Source organism: Anguilla anguilla, chromosome 10, assembly GCF_013347855.1.
Source record: "Anguilla anguilla isolate fAngAng1 chromosome 10, fAngAng1.pri, whole genome shotgun sequence".
Taxonomy (NCBI): Eukaryota; Metazoa; Chordata; class Actinopteri; order Anguilliformes; family Anguillidae; genus Anguilla; species Anguilla anguilla.
In genome coordinates, this window is record NC_049210.1 from 3,633,201 (window position 1) to 3,656,255 (window position 23,055).

Below are 23,055 nucleotides of genomic sequence, written 5' to 3' on the forward strand. Positions count from 1 at the left end.
CCCGCCCCCCCTTCCCCCCTTCCCCTCACAGGATCTGGCACCAGCCCTGGCTCTTGTAGGACAGGGTGCTGGCCCAGGTCATGAGCGACAGGTTGCGGTCCTCGTAGGGCGGGTAGCGCAGGTAGGTCACGCACTCGATGCGCGTCCCCCGCAGCAGGCAGGACTTCCTGTGGGAGAAGGTGTCGAAGCTGGCGCGTCCGTGGTACGAGCCCATCCCGCTGGCACCTGCCACGCCGGGAGAGGAGAGGGGAGGAGAGGGAGGGTTGGCACGACAACCGTGGATCCCCAAGGTTCGACCTCCGACATTTTAACCCCTGCCGCCCCTCCCCCAAAGCACTTACCCACTCCCCCAAAGGGCAGCACCACCATCAGACTCTGCAGAATGCAGTCGTTGGCGCAGAAGCTCCCGCTGGACGTTTCCTCCATCAGACGGGAGATGACCTGCAGCGACGGGAGAAAAAAAAAGGCGGGAAAGTTAGGCCAGCCGACGCGCGGACGCGGCGTGGCTTAAACTGGGAGCCGCGTTTAGAAAAACGCGTCGGAGCTGCAGCACCTTGCTGTTGCTGGAGTACGCGTACACGCAGAGCGGCTTCTCCCGCCTGCAGATGAAGGCGATGGCTTCGTCCACGTCGCTCACGGTCAGGATGGGCAGGACCGGCCCGAATATCTCCTGCTGCATGATGGGATCCGTCTCCACCACCTCCGTCAGCAGGGTAGGGGCTACACAGGGCAGCGTAGTGCAGAGGTTAGGGAACCGGCCGGGTAACCTAAAAGGACACTGCTGTTGTACCCTTGAGCAAGGTACTTAAACTGAACTGCTTCAGTATTTGGCTGTATAAATGATACTAGGCCTGCCGTACATACACACACACACACACACACACACACACACACACACACTCAAGATAATGATTATGCACAAAAATGTATGAATTCACGAAATCTATTTCTACAGACACGGCTGTATGCCGTGGGCTTGGTTTCAGTTGGATCATGCATGTTAACATGATCAAAATACGAATATCAATAGCAGCTTATGAATCTTACGTTCATCCATTTATACAGCAGGTTTTAGCAAGATCTTTGGTCCAATTTAGGTTTGGAACCTAAAGCCTTCTGGTGGCAAATTACGATCTTAAACCTCTACGAAACACCAGAGCAGCAAGCCACCCTCTCCCCCCTCCTCCTCCACCTCCTCCCTCCTCCTCCCTCCCTCCCCCTCCCCCCTCCTCCTCCTCCTCCCCGCCCCCCCCTCACCGATGTACTTCTCGGCCTCGTTCACCTGGCCCCCGGCGGCCACCGTGCCGGACCTGGCGAGCAGGCCGCGGACGCGGGCGAAGCCCTCGGCGCTGGCCAGGCGCCCGAAGCTGCGGGACTGGCGCGGGTCGGGCCCGTAGAACTGCAGCAGGGCGCAGCGCAGCTCCCGCAGCAGGGCGTCGCGGGCGCCGGCGTGGCACAGCACGTAGTCGGGCGCCGCCGCGCTCTGCCCGGCGTTCTGGAAGCGCGCCCAGGCGATGCGCCGCCCCGCCGCGCCCGCGTCGCACTCCGCGTCCACGTAGCACGGGTTGGTCCCGTCCAGCACCAGCGTGACCGGCGTCAGCCCGCGCGCCGCCGCCTGCGCCACCTTGGTCCCGTCCGCGCTGTTGCCTGGGAAACGGGGTCGAGTTTTTTAAAAAACGCTGCGTTCACGGACCCTGCTGACACACAGCCATAGCATATATCGAGCTCCCCGCTCCTAAACCCACATTAAGGTATTTCCCAAAGACTAAAAAGGTTAAATAAATGAAATCGACATTTATGAAGGTGAAGGCCAGCCCACACACCACCAAATTTGTCCCGACTTTGTATGAAAAAAACTTCATTTTCCTATGCTAGCATGGCGCAGAAATTTCTAAAGCGGAGTTGAAACTTTTTTTACTTTATTTTTCCTTCACTGTGGACGCGTAGAATGAGTATTTTTCATTCCCCAGACCTTCTTTTGGCCGTGTGTGAACAGCTCTACTCCTTCATCAACTGCTGATCTACACAGCTCCAAGCACCTGCAAAATTATTTTCAGACTGAGAGCAAAAAAATCCCTCCTGCATGCTCTTTCTCATGATGATACATTGCTCTCCAAGTACCTGTAACCTATTTGATAAGGTGTGCAGAGACTTTTTATTAGAACGCAGACAAACAAACATTAGTCAAACACCCAGTTTTTACCTCACCTGTAAAGAATACATGATCAAACTTGAGATCTACAATCTCAGGCAGGTCACTGGCTGAGGCAAGTAGCACATGGTAGCACTCCTGAAGAAAGGAAAGAGACAGCATGACCATAGATATAAAGTGTACGATAGAGCACCTCATCACCACAGAATTCCACACTCATCTTTTATGACATCATAGATGTAACCATGCACAACACACTCTCCAGTACCAGCTGTGGCATCTCCGAAGCTCTTCTCGATTTATTCAAAATATATATGTATTTATAATGAATATAGATCATAATTTTGCATTTTAGAGCACAACAACAACCGTAGGGGCAAAATGTGTCAGCAAGTGTTGACAGAAACAAATTTAGCATGTTAACATTAATGGTAATTGCATTCTATAACTGCGACTGCATACTTGTTATTCATGAATTCGTTGGGCTCCTAATTAGATATCAACATTGCTGAGACAGACATGCTAAAGGGGAGGAAGAGAGAAGGGCATTCTGTCATCTCAAAATTCATTAATTCAATTGAGTTCAACAGCTAGAAGGCTGCTGAATTATAATTTTTCCCAAGCTGTTAGTAAAGCTTACGCGTTGAAACTTTTGTGTGGCCAAATATGTGATATCGTAGCTTTCAACATGGTGGACAACTAGCAGACTGGTTAAAAAATGGTAATGCAAATTATAGCTAGCCTCATTAGCTAGTAGGGTAAGCTTCATTGTCAGCTTCATGAATCACAGTTGGTATAAATGGTATGGTAATGAGCTAGCATGTTTTTCAGTTACTTTCAACCAAAAACCAATCATTTGTGGACTAAAAACCTTTACTGAATGGCAGTTAAATATCATCAATATATTCTTAAAGCCCAAATTACCACAGGCAGGTGACAGACAGAAGACTCATGAAAATCTATAGCTTATTGGACAATTGATCATCAAACAATGGCAAATATGAGGTAGAGTGACTGTATCTTTGTAGATTTAGTAGATGCCACAACCATAACCATCAGCCTAACTAGTTCTGACAGACAATAGCCTTGTCACATGAAAACTAATTAATCAGCCAGAGAATAAGCAACGAGCCAATCACAGAGCCAGTGGTGATTCTGCTCACATTATCCAGGTAGGACGGGATAAGTCTGTGTAGAAGCTCTGCTGTGTGAGAGCTGGTATCTGAGGGATTGATGATCACACAGTTACCTGAAAAACACAGAGGTGTAGACACACGCACGCACACACACACACACACACACACACACACACACACAAGCATGGACAGGCACACACACATGCACACACGTACACACACACACGCACGCGCACACACATACACACACGCACGCACGCATGCACACACGCACATACACACACGCACATACTTTCAGTTAACACACAATGGGACCTTCCAGACGCATTTCACTGGCTATAGTGTAAAAAAAGACACTTGTAAATAAAGTTGGAATGTTTGTATCCTCAGTCCAGTATCTCACCAGCAGCAATGGCCCCCACCAGAGGCACCAGGCAGAGTTGGACTGGACTGCACCAGGCCCCGACCACCAACACCACCCCCAGGGGCTCGCACACCACCATGCACTCATCCAGGGAGGTGGCCTGGAACACACGCGAACATCCAGTTAACGAGGGGGGGGGGGGGGCTTCACGCACAGGACTATAGGAGATAAGGCACTAAGACTGAACACAAGTCCAGACATATCCGACTCTCTTGTGCAATGGAGCGTCCAGCCTGTGGAAGGGGGGTGTGGGGGGGGGCGGGGTGGAACAAGTGCAGGTTTGTGGTGGGGGGGAAGTAGGGAGTGGGGGGGGTCAAAGTGATAATCTTCTTTGGCGGCCGACAACACAATGCGCTGCTTTGTGGCTGCAGGAACGCACATATTTGGGCTGGACGGAGACTGTCGAGTCATCGATAATCCGGCTCAAGCCAGGGGACCCCAGATCGCCTTGTTTTCTCAACAATACTCTCCGGGGAAAAAAAGCTACTCGGTTCTGGCACCCGTACATGGCGATGATATCGTCACTCTGTTTTTTGGAGCGGACAGGAAACGGGAAACAGGAAAGGCTGAGTTAAGATCCACTCACCAGGTTCCTCTCCACGTGCTGGGGCTCCATCCACTTTGTGAGGTTGTTGATGGCGTACAGCGCCTCGTTCTTCACCAGGATCAGCTCCGACACCACCGACTCAAAGCGGGGCTGTGTCGGGGAAAACGCCACGAAAACACCCCCAGGGTGAGGATCCCTTTCAGGACATCAACTGAAAGGGGGAAGGGGAGGGGGGGGGTCTCCAAAGAAAAATTTCCCTAGGGCCCAGCATTGGCCCTAGCCTTTGAGGGGCCCTAAGTTGAATTTCATTTGCCCCCCAAATCCCCCCCCCCCCCCAAAATCAACATTATAAACACAATATACATTTTGGAATGATAAGGGGCCCCCTGGTGGTCATGGGGCCCTAAGCAAGTTTATATCTCCAATTGGGTCAGTCTGACTCCGGCTAGGACATCCAATAGTTCAGAGCTGGGATCTCAAACTCCAGTCATGGAAGACCAGAGTCTGGTTTCTGTTGTCTGGAAACAGACTCATTAGCCAATCAAAGACTTTAATTAAGCATCTAAGTGCAGCAACCCGTCAAAAGCCGGTAGCCACACAGCGGCCCCTCCAGGAATTGAGTCTGAGACCCCTGGTTCAGAGCCAGCCCTCCTATAGAATACATAGCTCGCGCTAAAGAGAGGGAAGCGCTGCATTCTCTGACCACGCGACAGCACCGAGGACTTCCCCCCACCTTGTGGAGGTCCCTGCAGAGCGCGTCCACGAAGTCGCACTCGTGCTCGGCCAGCATGCGGACCAGGGTCTCGAGCTGGGCGCGTCGGAAGCTCTCCTTGGACGTGCGTCCGGCTCGGAACGCGGCTCGAGCCCTCTTCAGCTGCTCCGCGCAGGCCGCGGGGCCGGCCTTTGTGCAGGACTCCTCTATCCGGGTTCTTAAAAACAAAACACATCGGACGGATCGTTGCTGTCTCACAAACATTACAGTACAGTACATGACATTACATTTTATTTGGCAGACTATTATCCAATAAGCGCACACCGAAGGTTATTGGACCGACTACATTACACAAGTCCGATAAGATATAATTCTCAGTATTGTGGCAACAGCAGACTTTCCAAATGACTTGCATACCTTTAGGTCCGTGGACTGTTACGATACTAAAGCTTGAAAGGCTTGTTCAGTGCTGTGTTCAGTGCCGTGTGTGCAAGGTGTTTGCGGAGAAACAATGGCTGCGGGTCATACTGAATTAAAATGTATTTAAAGTGGATACTTTGTGTCCTACAGAAAGAATGTGAGGCTGTGCTTTCGCCTGACGCATCTCTCTAAGGTCCTCCAAATGGTATGTCTATGCATTTTGTAAACACATGTAAACTTGCTTGGTCATGTTGAGTCAAAATTGTTACTTTAATTGAACCTTCACTAATTTTACTCGGAAAGTCAGCACAGGCGACGGGAATAAGCAACCCCGAGCTGGAAACACTTCAAAAACAACTTTTTGGCAGCTGATGACAGGCTACTGCTTCTTAAAAAACAGTCTTATAAATACTGATAACAAGACTTCTCATTATCTCTGTAAACCTGGTAAATCAATTAAAGTCAAACCACAAGGACGAAAGTCGCGCTTGAGATAGACAACGTGTCCTCCCAATTCCGGTAAATTAAAGATCTTTAAAACATCACGTGAATTTTGTAATTCCACAAGGACTGAATCCACTTCCGCGGCCGGCCAATTTAATTGAAAAGTAAGGAACATGTTAGTATAAAAAAAGTCGCTTCTCTAATCTCAAAACAAATTTGTTGAGCGAAGGAGGTCACTCGCTTCTGCGGTTTGTTTTCGATGCAGGCTTCGCTAGCACCAAGTAAGAGTTAGCCTGCACTCACAGTTCATCCTTCAACTACAACAATAACTTACCTTCTCAACGCCTTGAACCATCGCGCCGGAGATGGGCTGGGTGGTGCGCTCATGCTTTTTCCCCCCTTGATTAACATACACGCGCTCCTAAAAAGCCTGACCTTCGCAGAAGGTGCGCGTCCGCCTGGCCGCAACTCTTAAAACAGACGATGGGAAAAGTTCTGCGAGATATTTTTGAGTCTGCGCACAAATCTCTTGATCCAAGCGCGAGGGGGGAAACATGGGGCTCCGCGGAATGACATTTTCCACAGGCATATGTTAAATCACGTGTTCCTATTTACTGCTATTACACTTTAATCAGCTCTATAGATTTCCCATAAAATGTATTATGTATACAATTCGTGATAGGGAAAGTTACTACTTTTTTATTTCTATCTACAATAACACAAAAAGATGAGTTTTACTCATAATCTTAGACATGACTTTCCTCAGAATAGCCTCATTTGACTTTTATTACAATAAAACAAATAATTGGAGGTGCAGGTGTAGTTAAATTGAGTGAAATCTTATCTACCTTAAGTCTTTTTTTAAACCACAGGTTCTCACCCTTCAACAGATTCCCACTCTCCCACTTTGAAAAATTACTTCCAATAATTTGTTTAATTGTAATTAAAGTGAAAGGAGGTTATTTCGAGGAAAGCCGTGTGTAAGTTTTTTGTTTTTTTTAAGTAAAAACTATTTTTGTGTTATTGTAGGTAGAACTTGAAATGCAATTGTTGTTCAATTGTTATTCAACAAATCCTCAGAAATTTATTGAATTCTTCTCTGCCTAAAGTTTTTTTTTTATGCACTAGGACAAAAAAAGGACAAACCCACACACATTTAGTTGTAAAGTAAATATTTAAGAAAAATCAAAGGTTTACATGACTAACAATAATGTTATATATATATATATTTTACAGCAGGAAAAACCACTTGAATGAGGTTATACATATAGATCACTTTTTACATTGAAATATGCCTTTTAAACAATAAGAATTTCACATAGTGCAACCAATTTCTTCATTTTCAAAGACACTTTTTTTTTTAAAAGAGAGAGCGAGACAGTACTCTAGAAGAGTGATACTTGTAGTCTGTTTTCCTGGATTTTTTTTTTCTTTCTGTAAGGGAGATCAAGGTGAGATTTTAATGACATCGTTTAACAGTGACTAGGTTAGCCCGTCACTCGAACCCGGCCCGGCCTGCGAGGTACCCTTCGGTATCACGCCACACACACACACACACACACACACACACACACACACCTTTACACCTCTACGTCCGCAGCTGCTCGGACGAGAAACCATTTTAAGACTCCGGCCTGGCCGAGAAAGGGAGTCGGAGGAGAAGGGAGGAGGACGCCCCAAAATGGCGTCCGGTTTCAACTCGACATCAATGAATCCGAATGGCACACGAAGCCCTTGAGAATGCGACAGACTGGACGAACCGCAGCGACCGCAGCACGCTGAAAACAAACAAAGCCCTTTCCTTTAACTTCACGGCGCGGCCCGGACGACCGCGAGAAATCGGCGCGATTGGTTTGGTTGACTCGGCGACCGAAACGCTCGGCGTGCTCTTCGCGCTCACGAATTTCTCAAAGCGGGACTCGGACGTCAGTCGGAAAAAAAAATCGGACCCCTGAAAGCACACGGTAAGAAAAAAAAATCGTTAGACAGTCGTTTGCTCCTGACGATCCTTTCAACACACTAATGACTGACAGAGGGGGATGGGCACTGGAGTGTATCAGGGAGGGGTACAACGGGAAAGCACGAGAACAAGTTGCTGTGAGGGACGTTAGCCAGTGGTACCCACATAATAATTCATTACACTATACTCTAGGCCCCACAGTTTCAGAATAATTTCAGGTCCAATGGTGCCCCGCTAACTGTACATAAATGCCCGTCGAGTTCTTAACACCACCTTGAAAGCACAAATAAATGTCACTCTGTGTATTTGTTTTGGACATGCGTGGCCATGTCGAGGACATGTAGAAACTGCGACGACACTTCAGGGTGAGACAGAAAGGTACAACAGACAGGGCAATACTGAAATGTCCCCACTGGCTTGGGCAGGTCTATTACCCCCTGTATGCCCCCCGCCCCCCCCCCCCCCCCCCCCGCCCCCCCATGCGCATACACACTTCAGGTGACTCAGATGAAGAGGACAGTTTTGCATAATAAAAAAAGGTCTAAAAAAAAACAGGCTGCTATTGCTTTTTTCTTCTTTTTTTTTTTAAATCTTCACCGACGCCGATGTCCACACTATAGCCCCCACAGTAGCTGAAGCAAAGGCTGCTGGGACTGAACTGCGCTGCAATGGTGTTTTTTACAGTCATATAACCCTGTAAAATGCAAATTTTCTGCACGTCATGATTTGTCGAAATTGCCAACATCTTTAAAAATAAAAATAAAAAAATGTAAGAATGATCACCAAACAATACAACAGCGGTCTTGGCTTAGTATGTTTGAAATGGTGGGGGTGGGGGGAGGAAAGCAAAGACCTCGCTTTCAGTTTCAAGTGAGTTCAGTAGGTGCAAAGGCTCATGGGACCCCGCCACCCCATGCCGAGGGAGAGGGGGGGGAGGGGGGTGTTTACGCACATGACGGTCTCCCCATGTTCCACCCGACGGCTAAAATTCAGGCCCCGCGAGCGTAGGCGAACGCGACAGTGCTCTCGGTCACAAAAGGCCGTGGAGGCGCCCCCTGCTGGTGTCCCGGCGTAGGACCGCGTTCCCGAAACTGGAGCCTCACGCATGCCGTCCCGTGGCGTTCTATGGCCCGTGGGGGGGTTCATCTCCGCTGGAATTCAGGCCGGCCGGCCGTCCAAATCCCCCCGAGGTTATGGCTTGATTCCCGAGAGACAAGGCGGACACACGTCTCCTTCCAGGACCTGGCGACACACGTCTCCTTTCAGGACCTGGCGACACACGTCTGCTTCCAGGACCTGGCGGACACACGTCTGCTTCCAGGACCTGGCGACAGCATGGCAACAGCAGGGGCCGCTCTCTCGAAGTTTAGTGTGGTTTATAAAGCTGCTCCGCACATCTGGAGGGAGGACCGTTTCGCTTTCTGCCTCAGTTTCGCCAGAACTTTTGTTTTTTTTTGTTTTTTTTTTAAAACTGTCATTTTAAAAAGCATCTCTGTGAGAAAAAAATCACACTGGGGAGGGGAGGGGGGGGGGGGCGGGGGGTTATTTAAGCGACTCAGTCCTTACACCCTAGCTTCCTGTCGTGTCTTTTTTGTCTGTTTAGTTTGCTATGCATGGTTCCAGAGCAGTGGCATCCCAGCTATAAAATGGTGGTTGGTGGGTGGGTGGGGGGGGGGGGGGGGGGGGGAGTGCGAGAGGGAAAACCTCAAGTAACGGCTCGTATACACGTTTAAAGTTAACCTGAAAAAAACATCAGCAGTGAAGGATGCAGAGAGCATTCTCAAAATTTATTACCGGACAAAAAAATGAAAAAAAAGAACACCCGGCTGAGATGTTTAAAGTTTAAAATCGAAATAATTTCCGAACGGTTTTCAGGAAGAAAAAAAAAAAAAAAAAAAAAAAAAAAACTTCTCTGCATCGCACCTCAGCAGGATCGGGAGGAGCTGAGAAGCAGCGGACGACCAACAAAAAAAAATCTGTCAAAAAAAATAATAAATCCAGGAGCGAATCAAATGCGGCCGTTCCTCAGCAGTTCGGCGCACCTCTGCACGAACGTGCAAAAAAAAACGACTCTTCGATTCGATCGCAGCACTCTCAGGAGACATGAGAGAGGAACATGGGGCTGGAACAGCTCTCCGGGATTATAAAGTCAAGTTAATGTAGTGGTGTTTAGTGACTGGGATTTCATACCTTATCTAACGAGGGCAACAGCATTAAAAACACATCAGACCCCCACCACCACCACCCCGCCCGCCCTCCCCCCCGTCCTCACGCCTCAAAGACATAATAGATCATTTTAAAAGGTGCTTTCATCACGTTTAAACAAGGCTTTTTTTTTTAGAGTCTGCTTAACAGATTGAAGGAGTTTGCTATGATTGCGTGCGTGTGCCAACCACATCTGAAATCATTCCTCGGTTCGCTAAAAAGTCGAATAAAATGAACTAGTCATGGCTTGCATCTGTATTGCTTTTCCAGTTAACGTTAAGCGAGAGTTGTTCCTGTGCCTGAGAAATACTAGAGTTGAAGCCATTTTATTAGGCATGTCATGTAGTTAATTTACATATTTATGTTGCAAGGGGCGGAGGGGGGGGCTTAACAAGGGATATTTATCAACAGGGAGTGTTAGTCAGTGAGAGCGTCATCATCGTCATTTAGACCGCTCCGATAGGTTATCTTTTTTAAAAACGGATCGCTGAGCTGTCTGTGATTGGTTAGCTGCTGCGACACCAGCGGGTTGATTGTTTTTCCCGGAAGGCGAGTGGAGGGGCCGCGGTGGTGGTGGGCGGCGCCGGTGTGTGTCTGCACGTGGGCAGCAGCAGCAGCAGCAGCAGTAGCAGTAGTAGGGGGCGGAGCTCCGGCGTGCTGGGACACGCCCCCTTTGTGGGCGGAGCTCCAGCGCAGCGCGGGGGCGCTAGGACAGCTCGAAGCCCGTGTTCATGCTGATGGCGTAGCGCAGCTTGTCCCGCAGGATGCTTTTCTTGCTGTAGTTGGGCAGCTTGAGCAGGTTGAAGCAGGTGGAGGAGGTGGGCAGCCGGCCCCCCGGCTCCTTCTTCCGGATGGTGAAGAAGCCCCTCAGCACACTGCCCAGCGTGTCCCCCGTGTCCTACAGACAGGAAGACGGACGGACAGACAGATGAATAGTGATGGATGGACGGACAGACAGACAGACAGACATTTGGCCAGAGAGACAGATGAATAGTGATGGATGGACAGACGGACAGACAGACGGACAAACGCATTGATGGACGGCAGATGGACGAGCAGGCAGACAGACAGACAGACACAGGATCGTATACATGCAAGCACAAGGCACAAAAGTGTCAATCAGAAAAAACTCTAACTCCAACATCTTTAACTACAAAGTCATTAAAAGGAAACATTTCAAAAATTTCCCACCAGTTACAATACTACATACATAACTTCTCCTGTATACATAACTCCATGCGATGGCTTCATTTAAAACTACAACATCAGCATTGCAAGTTTAACATGTTTTTTAGGGGAAAAAAAAGTTTGGAAAGCCAATGGAATTTTGGTTTTTCACTAAACCAGGGCTCTCAGTGTCTTTGTCCCAGAGGGGGAATGGGGGGTTTGGGAAGGCAGGCTCGGGCTGGTTTCGGTCCCGGCTCACCTGGTCGTCCGACACCTCCACGCAGCGGATGGAGAAGGGGGGCTTGAGGTAGGCGAACCCCAGGAGGGGGGGGCGGGAGCAGCTGGTGACAAACTGCAAACGGGGAACAAAAAAACGGGTTAAGGGAGGCGGCCCGGCCACGCCTGGACGGTCGCCGCGGGAGACCGCGTCGCCGGGGGGGGTACCTTGAGGAACATGGCCCTCTCCTCTGCCGTGAAGTCGTTGGACAGGATGTCCCACAGCCAGATGATCACGCGGTGGCTGCTGTGGAACCCCCCGTAGTACACCGTGTGCTTCCTGAGGACGAGACAGAACACAGAAATTAAACATGCTAAAGTAAGAAAAACAAGGGGTGTGAGATTTAAACCAAAAACAAAGGAGAACAACTAATGAGAGACAGAGAGACAGAGAGAAAGTGACTGAGAGAGAGAGAGAAAGATAGAACAAAGGGGTAAGTGGGAGAAAGAAAAGAGACATAGTGAGGGGGAGAGAGAGAGGAAGATGAGGGGAGAAAATGGTAGGGTGTGAGAGTGAGAATAAGACTAAGAGAGAGAGCAAGGGAAGGAGAAAAAGAGAGACAGAGAGATAGACAGAGGTTAAGAGTAAAGGGGTGAGAATGAGAGTGAGAGTAAGAGTGAGAAAGACAGAAAGAGACGCACTTGAGGTCGTCCAGGTCGATCTCGGCGTTGTCCCCGGAGACGAGGCGCTGCACCTCGGGGGTGGAGAACATGTGCAGCCACTCGGGGTTGATGATGCAGCGGAAGCCGCGGATGAAGGCGGCGGTCTGGTCCTTGATCTGCGTGTGCATGCGGAAGTGCGCCATCAGGTGGATGTAGCTGATCCTGCGGGGAGGGGGGCGAGAGGATCCTCATCGGCAACAGAAAAACCCAAAACCCCAAAACCCTAAACCCAAAAACCCTAAACCCACACCCCAAAACCCTAAACCCACACCCCAAAACCCAAACCCAACCCCAACCCCAAGACCAAGCCCAAACCCAAACCCAAACCCAAACCCAAGACCAAGACCAAGCCCAAACCCAAACCCAAACCCAAACCCAACCCCAAGACCAAGACCAAGACCAAACCCAAACCCAACCCCAACCCCAAACCAAACCCTAACCCAAACCCTAACCCAAACCCAAACCCAACCCCAAACCCAACCCCAAACCCAAACCCAAACCCTAACCCAAACCCAAACCCAACCCCAAACCCAACCCCAAACCCAAACCCTAACCCAAACCCTAACCCAACCCCAAACCCAAACCCTAACCCAAACCCAAACCCAAACCCGTCCACATCCAACAGAGCCAACGGCCATTATAATATTCATACTGCATAACTGCAGTAGGGAAACCAGACATGACCCTGGGTCGCAACCACAGCATTTCCATACAATTTCACTGCAGCCAAACATGCTGACAAGCAGATTTGAATGCAATGCCCCACTACCTGTTTAAGCATTTTAATACAAAGCTCTTTGATCTCCTAAAATAGACGATTCTGACAGAATCACCCGTGCTTGCCAGTACCCTCAGCTTTTTAAGAAAATAACAAACAAAATGGGGTCATTCACACAGTTTGCCGTTTACTAGTCAGGTGCAGATGTGCTCTTACTTATTCTCATTGGTGACGGGCATGGTCTTCCCCCCTGGGATCAGTTCATGACACACCAACTGCGGAAGACACACCCGCACAGCGTTAGCACGCGGACGGTTAAAGACTCCGCCCCCCGACAAGGAGGGGGGGCTCGGCGGGCTTAGCGGCGTAACCACGACAACCGACGCGTTACCTGCCCCATGACGTCCTCGTCGTACGACAGGGTCAGGCCGAGGTCGCTGACGTCGCCGTCGTAGCGCTGCGGGGAAAAGAAGAAAGAAAAAAACAGAAACGTGAAACCGTGGCGACCAAACACCCGTGTGAGGGAGAGGAAGAGGAAAGGTGGGGGGGGAGGGGGGGGGGCGGTTTTGGAAAAGGGTTGGGGACCCTCCTGACCTTGATGGAGGTGAGGTTCTTGTAGAACTCCGAGTCCAGGGAGGGCAGCTCGTCGATGGAGCTGTAGAACATGCTGTGGTGGTGGCCCAGGACCTGGCTCAGGAAGAAGGAGGCGAAAGGGACGTCCACCACGATGCCCTGGAGACAGAGGGGCCGTTAGAGAGGCCCTTAGAGAGAACCCGACGGGGCCTCCTGCTCAATTCAGTTACAAGAACTCCACAAATCAGAATATGACCTCAGCTGTATCACCCAGAACATTATTTCACACAGACGCACACACACGCACACAAAAGCTTTTGTCCTGTTTACTTCCTTCAGTTGCTGCAAAGCTCATCTCTACAGCCATTTGGACCTGGATAGATGGACAGTTTCACGCTCCAGTGATATCCCTGCGCAGACGCACCTCGTACATGGCCTTCCCCAGCATCTTCCCCACAAACTCAAAGAGTTGCAGGTGGTTCTCGTGGATGTAGGACGTTGGCGACGGGTACAGCCTCTCATTCCCGCTGGTGGTCTGTCAGGGAAAGAGGAACGTCCTTCATTACACCCAGCGTCTTTTTTTCACCCACTGCAGGAGCAGGGTCTTTCTGAATGTTTTTTCCCAACATTCTACAGTAAGTCGGTGTTCTAGAACTCCACTGCCAGTGGGTGATTGTTACATCAGCGCTAGAATGTTCAATTAGGAACATTCTAATCGCGTAATTGTGACCTCACACCTTACGGGATTTTAAAAAAAAGTTCTGAACGTTCTGAATGCAGAAACAGGAAGCGGAAATAGACGGTCACCTTGAAGAGATTGAGCCCCGGGTTGAAGACCTTCTTGATGATCTCCTCCAGGAACTCCTTGAAGACCCCGTCCTGGTCGATTCCCGCCTCGTCCACCCCGAGGTCGTTCACGAACTTGACGCGGATGACGCCCTTGATGGAGTTGTTGGGAAGCCGTCGCAGCTGGTCGTACCCGTCCTAAGGTTCGAAGCAAAGAGGTCAGAACCAGCGGGCAGCTTTTCCCCCAACAGGACCAGACAGACGCGAGGGCGGCCATTTTGATCCCGCACCTCCAGCATTCGCGAGCGGCGGATGGTGATGTGCGTGACGTGAGGGGAGGCGGAGCTGGTCTCCACCAATCCCAGGGTCTCCTTCTCCTTGGTCACAATGTTGCGGAAGAGTAGGACCCTCTGGGGAAATAAACGCACAGGCTCAGTACCGGACCTGACAGAGAAGGGTCGCTGGTACAGTCCTGGGAGGGGTAGCATAGCCCCCCCCCCCCCCCATCCCATGCTCACTCACGTTTTTGTGTGGGATGACGTGGGGGATGTACTGCAGCAGCAGCTGGGCTCGCCTCTTGCCTTTCTCCAGCTCTTGGAACAGAAGGCTGGGCTTCAGGTCCCTAAACGGGGTGAGAAAAATAAAACATAAGTCAGCAGCAGCAAAAGCAACTAACTCCGCTGTCTGCAGGACAAATGAGCTGCAGCAACAGACCATTATAATCCCATTAAACACGTCCCACACTGTACGGCCCATCATAACTCCAGACAGGAGGGGAGCCGCCAGTGTGGGAACCGAAGGGGGGGGGGAGCCAAGCGTGGATATGAGCTGGGGGGGCCAGTGCGGGTACGAGGAAGAGTGGGGCAGAGAGGGTGCAAGGTGGGAGACAGCCAGCACGGGTACGAGGGGGGTTCTAGTGGGGGATGGGGGGGGGTGCCAGCGCGGGGACAAGGGGGGGTGGGGGGGGGGATAGCGTGGGTACGGTGGGGGGGGGGGGGGGCGGGCCCACGCAGCACTCACTTGCGCAGCCAGTGGTCGTCGGGAGAGAACTTCCGGCGGCAGTCTCGCTCATACAGCGCCATGAGCCAGCCGTGCACGCTGTGGAACAGGTCCAGCTTCTCGCCCTTCGCGTTCTCTGCGGACACGGCAAACGCACGGGGGGCGTCAGAGCGCGGAAGCTTCCGGAAAAACACCCGCGCCCCTCCCCATCGGCCGCAGGGCGCTCCAGAGCCCGCGGGCTCCTCCACTCACCCAGGATCCCGTCCCAGATCATCTTGTACACGAAGGTGTTGAGGAAGGAGGAGATGGTGACCAGCTCCTCCGTCTTGAAGGAGATCTGCTCCTCGTACACCTCGATGTCGTCCAGGATCCTGCCGTAAAAAGCAGACAGTTACGCGGGTGACCCTGACCCCCACACCGGCCTTCTCTCAATGTCAAAAATAAAATCATGCTGCTCTACTACACTGGAACTCCAGACCAGAAATCATCATTATCATATCTCTTGTAATCATGCCCCACTTCTAGTTTGACTTGCCGTAAGTTTGCTGACTTACCCTACACTTACTGCGGGAACTAGACTTGATGTTCATGACTGTGGATAACTGATGCTTAACGAGAACAGTATCTCATCACACCTGTGTTCTGCAGTTGTTCCAATGACCTTCAGTGTGCACTTGTTGTACGTCGCTTTGGATAAAAGTGTCAGTATGTACTGTGACATTATGTAACATAATGAATGTAATGTAATATAACATAATGCAATGTAATTTAATGTAATGTAATGTAATGTAACATGATGAATGTATCTTAATGTAAAGTAATGTAATGTAAGGTAATGTAATGTAACATGATGAATGTATCTTAATGTAAAGTAATGTAAGGTAATGTAATGTAATGTAAGGTAATGAATGTAACATAATGTAACGCCTCACGTGATGAGGTGGCGCGAGCAGTCACAGAACAGCATCAGCATGGCCAGCAGCTGCTTGGACTCCTCCGTGTCGTTGTTCAGGCACTCCAGGAACAGCTTGAGGCCCCCCTGGGGCCCCAGCTCGCAGATGAAGGCCCACAGCTTGGGCAGCAGGTCGTCCAGGTAGGTCAAACCTGGGGAGGGAGGGGGGGGGGGGCGGTAGAGGCAGCGAGTGAGGCGGGGGGGGTCGGGGGGGTGGAGGGGCACGCGGGGGGCGGGGTTTAAACGCGGCAGAGCGCACTGACCGGTCAGGATCTGGAGCTTGATCTGGGTGAGGGTGGTCAGCGCCGTCTGGTAGAGCACGCAGATGCTGCACACCTTCTGCACCTCGGCCGAGTCCACACGCTTCCCGCCCACCGGCTTCAGGATGTTCCGCACCGAGGCCGACTTCTGGAAGGCCCGCTTGAACAGGTCTGCGCGACACACGCGTGAAACACGCAACACACACATGACACACGCGTGAAACACGCAACACACGCGTGACACACGCAACACACGGCTCATCACTGCTGATTCTACAGGCGCACAACACCAGCACCACCCACATTCAAGGTGGCCTCTGTAGCAATTTTCTAAAGACTGATTTTCAAAAAGATTGCCTCTGAAAAATAACAATAATACATTTTATTTATATAGCACCTTTCAAGCAGGGCATAAAGTGCTTTCCATGTTTGAAATTACAACACAGGGGGTACAATAAAAGCAGTAAAGACTGCATGACTATAAGAACACATAATAATAACGACAGGCTATTCAGCCTATCTAGGCTTACTGCTAACCTACAGACAAGAGAGTATCCAGGAACATCAATGCCCCCCCAAATGTGAACTCAACAGCAGGAGGGTGGCAAGACATCATGGGGTACACTGGGGGGGGGGGGGGGGGGGGGGTGTCAGAGCCTCACTCACTCTTGACTGGCAGGTTGTTCTGCGACGTGGTTGGCTGCGGGGGCGGAGGCGTGGGCTCCTGGCTCTCCAGCTTCTTGCTGAGGACGTCGCTGAACAGCGTCCGGATGACGGGCACCCCCCAGAGGTACTGGAGCTGCCGGGTCACCAGGGGCATGGACTCGTTCAGCCTGGACCCCGGGGGGGTGGGACGGGGAGAGGGGACAAAGAGAGGAACCGTCTTCAGTCTTCAAGTCACGCCAGAACTTCTGACCCACTTTGAACTTTTTTTATGGACTGGATTTGTCCATGATGATGTCAAATAGTAGTTAGCGGGCTGTAGCGTGTAAAGCTTTTTAGTGCCGTTTTTGTGTCTGATGCTGTTTTGGCCCTCTTTTCGTATTTCAAGACCCTATTTGTCCGTCTTGAATTGTTTGCTTTCCGGAATTTTATCAGAAACGACTTTTTAACTCGGAAGAATGTACAAATCCAATAAAAGATACATCAAACCGTTTTTCTTTTTTTTTACGACCGGCTTCACTGACCCGTAGTCGACAGTTTGGGAGAACCAGCCCAGCACCGGGTGCCAGTGGGTGAGGTTGGACTTCTTCTGCGAGACGTATCTCTGGCAGTAGGACAGCATGTCCGTCAGGTCCTTCACGAAGTGATTGGCCTCCTCTTCCAGCACCTTCTCATTCAGGAAGCCCAGGTGAATCAGGTTCCCTGCAAACAGGAACAGAGCATCGAGGTCAGCGCACCGAGGACGTACCACAGCACAACGGTTACCTTGATGAACCTGCACGTTCGGCCATGTCGGTCCAGAGGAACCGACACAAGGCCAGCTCTGCCGAAACACAGGCGACCTACCCAGCAGGCAGAGGGAGTGGCTCCCCTCCAGACAGACGCAAATGTCTGCGCATTGCTCCGCCCGGCTCAGGAACAGGATGAACTTCCGCAGCAGGTCATGGGCCTGGATGGTGGCCATGCACTGCACAGGCAGACAGGGGGGCACCTCAGAACCACGCAACCACGGTCCCATCAACGACCCTAACACACACACCAAGGGACCGTAACCCTGGTCCTGGAGAGCTGTAGGGTCTGCTGGTTTTCGACAAAGTACTCAGACCCAGTAAACCAGGTGACGCAAAATTACGTTGTGATCAACTGCTTCAGTTTGTCAAGTGCTGAGTAACAACGAAATAAACTGCAAATTCTGTGGCTCTCCAGGACCAGGATTTCACGAATACAATGCTTTTAACCAGTAAATGTTTGTATCTTTTATCTTGTAAATGTACTTTTTCTAACTGTACTTAAGCCATTTTACTGCTCCCAAATAGTTAATTACAGCTATGCCCCCACTGCCCACATGTCCACTGGAGGGAGTCCTCTTTAACCCTTTGGCGCTCACCTCCGGCGTGAGGGTGTTGAGGTGGGAGATGACCGCCGGCACGGACATGACGTGGATGAGGAAGGACCTCAGGAGGTTGTCCGAGAAATGGGCCGCCACGACAGGCCTGACAACGGGGGGGGGGGGGGGACAGGCACCAGATTAGAGAGCACCAGACATCAATACCCAGCCGCCAGCCCTCGTAACGCTGGAAACAGTACAGACGTAAAAAAAAAAAAAAAAAAAAAAACCATGTTCATCCGTTTAGCCATCCGGAATATGCTTAGAACCCCTCTGTGGCAGTGCATCCTGGGAACTGGGCACTTGAGGGGGAGGAGAGGGGGGGGTGGGGAAGAACACTGCAGCTACATAAGCTCAGAAAATTAACTACGAGTCGGAAATGCGGCAGAGAAGGTTATCGGCCATAATGTCTCTGAAATGTTTTCGGCCTCTTCTGTTGCGGAGATGCAGTAAGTGGCGGAGATTCATTAAGCGGGGAATGCGATTAGGGCGTTCCGAATTTAATTACCGTAACCCTGTTAGGGGGAAAGGAGAGAGACGGAGCGCGGGGGGCGGGGGGGATCGGGGGGTCGGGGGGTTCCCCCGAGGCACGGCCGCCGCCCCCCCCCCCCCCCCAGTGTGACAGGAAACCGCATCACCGGCGGCGATCCGTTACGCCTAGCGACAGGAAACGCGGCGGGGGGGCCGCCAACGACTCACCTTAGCGACAGCGTAAACACCGCCGTGAGGGTGGCCTTTGTGAGGGAGGGTCGAGACCGAGCCAGACCGTTCGTCAACAAAATCTGAAAAAGGGAATTATAAAGGAGGGGAAGTAATTGCTACAATCCATTAGCGCTGTTCAAAAAAATATATATAAAAATAAATCGACAAATAAAAATCCCGGGACCCAGTGGGAAAAGCACACCCTACCTGCAGTACAGTGTAGAACCCCTTCTGATTGAGATGCCCCATGATGTTCTCGCAGATTCGATTCAGTGCGGGCCTGAGATTCTCTGATGAGAAAATGTTTCATTTGACGTTTTTAGCAACCAGGTTTTTTCATATGAACCCCCCCCACCCCCACCCCCCACCCCACCCCACCCCAACATTCCCCCACAGGCTGCAAGCTTACCTTTCCCTCTCAGTATCTTCCATTTTGACGTGTCCGTGAAAGTCATTAACATGGTAAGGTACAGAGTCACCAACTTATTGTCCTGCAGTATGTCCGGCTACGACAGAGAGAAACGCAGAATGTGAGGTAAGATATGATACTTTATTAAACCCCAGTGGGGTAATTCGTCCTCAGCATTTGACCCAACCTAGTTACTCAGGAGCGGTGGGCAGCTACAGTGCAGTGCCTGGGTACCAACTCCAGTTCTAGGTCCTAGGTGCCTAGGTCAAGGGCTACAGCAGGAGTATACCTAACCTGACATGCAAACATGTTGAATCAGCATACGACACACTGTACTACGTTCTGACATATCGTAGCGGTGCAAACAGAGTTGGACTACAAGACCTGGCCACAAAATAGATTAACCTTCAAAAAAAGATCCAAGGGGCTTTGTGACATTTCTCTGGATATCAAAGGTTCTGCCAGTGTTGTTATTTGAACCAGCTTTCATAAGAAAAGGACAGCAGAGACTAGACAGGGGGCCTGACCTTTAATTTTTTCAGGAACTCACAGGACAGCCACAGAACATCTTTGATTTGTTTGATCCAGGGGATGGTGAGGTCCTTAGAAAGTGCCAAGGACACATACCATACCTGGAGACAAAAAGGACAAGGTGCAGGAGGGTCACAACAAAAGCAGCTAAGATAATGAGATCTGACACAAACAGATGTGCGTTCGATATCTTTATGCTACGGCCAGTTATAATAGCACTTACTTTTGGTTCGTTTTCAACCTCCATGCTGGCAAGAATAAACCGACATAGCTTCTCAAACCTCTGGACGAGCAGAAAAAAAAAAGTTCAGGAAATGTTAAAAAAAATTTAGACTTCCAACAGATACACGGTTAGGTATTATTTTAAGCTTCATGTTATTATTTGAATGGCTAATTATCAATTAGACACCCAAGGAAGTCTACATTATCAAACATGGCAGACAAACTGAAATATCAATGATATAAGGGTTTTAAGTTACCCATGGAATTCTCCAGCAAAACATCCCAGTAATATTTTTATTATAAAAGGCTAAATGGACTCACCAACTTATCCTCATTAGCAAATATAAATAATAGTTTCCTTGCTATTTTAAAAATAGAAAGAGCATTTCTTTTTGCAGTTCCTGCATCACAGGCTTGAAAGAAGTCATCCACGTCTTTCCTGTGGAAGTAACCAAGAAATGACAGCAGTTTCTCAGAGCAGGTTCATTTCAAAAAAGCTCAAAATACAAGGACAGGGATTCGAAAAAACAGAAAAAAAAACAGCAGAAAACAGAAACAGAACAGAACAGAACAGAAATGATTCCGTTCCAAATCCTTGCAAGTCACAACCTCTCATCAAGTTTAGGTACAATCTAATGAAATTCCAAAATGAAGCCAACACCAGTAACAGTTCAGTGCATTCAGCACGCATATTTCTGCAGATAAAACCCATCAATGTTTCCAGCAGCAAGCAATTCTACATTGTGCCTGCACGGTAGATAGGAGTATGCAGGATGAAAGACAAATTCAGCAGCTGCCATGTATCACATTAAATTTTTATTACTAAACATAATGCATGATTTATCACAAAACATGCAGCATCTGGGAAGAAGCAGATGTTTTCTTCCCTGTTCCTTGGTGACGAGAATTTCGGTGCGTTAATAAAAGATCCGAACTCAGCGTTTTTTTATGGTGAGATTATACATTCAAACGTTTAGAAACACTGCCTTTTTCATCGGTGACATTGTATCGGGCCTATGGGCTGACGGCAACCTTACACGTTGAACTCAAAAGGTCATCGCAGGAGTACAAGCAAATGAAATAGGAAGCGCCAATCAGAGGCTCAGTTTTCCTGACGGGGTTTACCTAATTTCCCTTTGCAGCCGACAGCGACAGAGGAACCTCCGCACCAGCGCCTGGATCTGGGTTGCGGCTCTCTCGCGTTCCTTGTGGCCCTTCCTCTCCTCGCGGGCCTGCCTGGCTTTGTCCAGGAACTCAGACTTTGAGCTTTGACTCGCGCTAAACATCTTTCACTCCTTTGATTAAAGGGAAATGTATTTAAGGCCCTGTGATGTTTTTTTTTTCCATGCAAAAATCAATAGTAACAGCAAATTACAATAAACGTGAATCAAAGCATATGTGATGTTAACCAAGTCAGCGTTAGTCAAGTGAACATTTTTGGCCACAGTCATCTATAAAGCCTTTACTACTCAAAAGCGAACTGGTCAAACACAGAAGTTCATTGTATTAGGTTGTCTGTTGCAGAAGTGTTCCAAGGGTGTTGAAATCGTTTTTAAAGCTAAAATCTATCAAAGCACGAATGAACAACATCACTGACCAGACTTTTCTTTTTTGTGATAGCTCACTCAGGCTCTATCGAATCCTGCCATTTTCTTGAGGTCCGAAGTTTCAGGAATACTGTCAGAGGCGATAGCTGCGTTTAGATTAGTCCAGCAAAAGCTGATGAACGTGTCATCTCTGCAGAGTAAACGATTAATCAAATCAGCCGATTTCGTTTGACAACCTGTCAGTCAGCAAATGAACGATTGCTACGATTTGCCAGCTTTAGGAAAAAGGGTTTCTTTACATCATCGCGACTGCAAACGAGATTATAACACCAAAAAAAAAAAACAAGGGTAGCTATCTATACAAAGCTGAATGACTAAATATGTTGTGACTATAAACGGATGAATTTCAGCCATGTGAACTTATAATACCAGTGGAGAAATAAATGTCCCAACATGGACTACACCCATGACAGTTCGCTAATACTGTCTAGCTATACGAGACGTGAGGAAATTATACAAATTAGGCAGTTACCTGGCTAACTATCGACAGAAAGCTGGCCACATAGAAAGCTAAGCTATCTGGTTATCACATTGAATGCCGGCCACAACAGTCAACAGAAATTATTGATAAAGTCATCATACGACTGCCAGTGTTTTCACAAAAACACATTTATACGGACATAAAGGACAACAAACTATTTGTCAAGCTAAAACGACAAGTTAGTTAATCTGTTTGAACTGAATCTTATTGAAACAGAATTAGCCATATTTTTATTTATCAACAACAGCGGTTGCCTGGATTAGCAAGCTAGGTGGCTATCTGGCTAGTTAGCAAGCTTGCTATCTTGTCAACATATCCCTGCCATTTAGATTTATTCAATAAACAGCGATATACGAAACCAGGCATTGCTGGGACGATTCATTGAAGAACGCGTTCAAAACATATTAAATTATTAAGCCATAGAAATGATTCAAAATGTAAACAATACAACCAGGTCCGTACACTATGAGCAGCCATTAATCCTCACATTGTCACACTGAAAAGGATCCGGGAAGAAAACATTTCCCCGTGTAAACCATGGAACCAAAAAAAGTGGCATTCACAAGTTAAGAGTACATTTCTCTTCGCTAACTAGTTAACTTGCACTAACTAGAAAATCTAAGGAGTTTTCATAATGGTTTTTGAACTATAATAATTAT

The 23,055-nt window shown here is 49.2% G+C and overlaps 2 protein-coding genes across 4 annotated transcripts; both read right to left on the bottom strand.

Annotated features, from left to right (window-relative positions):
* aldh3b2 (aldehyde dehydrogenase 3 family, member B2) lies at window positions 1–6,377 on the bottom strand. Its single transcript, XM_035435707.1, has 10 exons — window positions 6,170–6,377; window positions 4,993–5,188; window positions 4,299–4,409; window positions 3,692–3,812; window positions 3,316–3,401; window positions 2,209–2,290; window positions 1,258–1,647; window positions 554–720; window positions 342–441; window positions 1–225 (listed from the first exon to the last, which is right to left on the bottom strand). Exons 1-10 carry the CDS (start codon window positions 6,244–6,246, stop codon window positions 26–28), a joined length of 1,530 nt encoding a protein of 509 aa, XP_035291598.1. The 5' UTR covers window positions 6,247–6,377; the 3' UTR covers window positions 1–25.
* A 3,747-nt stretch (window positions 6,378–10,124) lies between these two features.
* Window positions 10,125–22,923, bottom strand: ube3b (ubiquitin protein ligase E3B). Of its 3 annotated transcripts, none has more exons than XM_035378417.1 (28): window positions 22,859–22,923; window positions 21,906–22,045; window positions 21,434–21,603; window positions 20,630–20,747; window positions 20,310–20,369; window positions 20,083–20,187; window positions 19,556–19,652; window positions 19,354–19,436; window positions 19,144–19,226; window positions 18,445–18,550; window positions 17,904–18,024; window positions 17,582–17,759; window positions 17,061–17,227; window positions 16,398–16,565; window positions 16,115–16,286; window positions 15,435–15,553; window positions 15,204–15,318; window positions 14,706–14,805; window positions 14,474–14,593; window positions 14,205–14,381; window positions 13,822–13,932; window positions 13,419–13,556; window positions 13,216–13,281; window positions 13,041–13,099; window positions 12,086–12,268; window positions 11,612–11,723; window positions 11,427–11,519; window positions 10,125–10,898 (listed from the first exon to the last, which is right to left on the bottom strand). In XM_035378417.1, exons 3-28 carry the CDS (start codon window positions 21,592–21,594, stop codon window positions 10,707–10,709), a joined length of 3,204 nt encoding a protein of 1,067 aa, XP_035234308.1. In that variant the 5' UTR covers window positions 21,595–21,603; window positions 21,906–22,045; window positions 22,859–22,923; the 3' UTR covers window positions 10,125–10,706. The 3 variants fall into 3 exon arrangements, with proteins under 3 accessions (XP_035234308.1, XP_035234310.1, XP_035234309.1); XM_035378419.1 differs by having other exon boundaries at window positions 21,906–21,985; window positions 22,859–22,889; XM_035378418.1 differs by lacking the exon at window positions 22,859–22,923 and having other exon boundaries at window positions 21,906–22,852.
* Between the last annotated feature and the right edge of the window lie 132 nt (window positions 22,924–23,055).

Coding starts and splice junctions, on each gene's coding strand:
- aldh3b2 (XM_035435707.1), bottom strand. CDS start 6,246: ATGTTAATCAAGGGGGGAAAAAGCATGAGCGCACCACCCAGCCCATCT. Junction 1,648..2,208: donor TGATCATGTATTCTTTACAG/GTGAGGTAAAAA, acceptor CCCGTTTCCCAG/GCAACAGCGCGGACGGGACC. Junction 442..553: donor CGTACTCCAGCAACAGCAAG/GTGCTGCAGCTC, acceptor CCGTCGCTGCAG/GTCATCTCCCGTCTGATGGA.
- ube3b (XM_035378417.1), bottom strand. CDS start 21,594: ATGTTTAGCGCGAGTCAAAGCTCAAAGTCTGAGTTCCTGGACAAAGCC. Junction 19,227..19,353: donor GGTTCTACACTGTACTGCAG/GTAGGGTGTGCT, acceptor TCCCTTTTTCAG/ATTTTGTTGACGAACGGTCT. Junction 14,806..15,203: donor GACGACCACTGGCTGCGCAA/GTGAGTGCTGCG, acceptor CACCCCGTTTAG/GGACCTGAAGCCCAGCCTTC.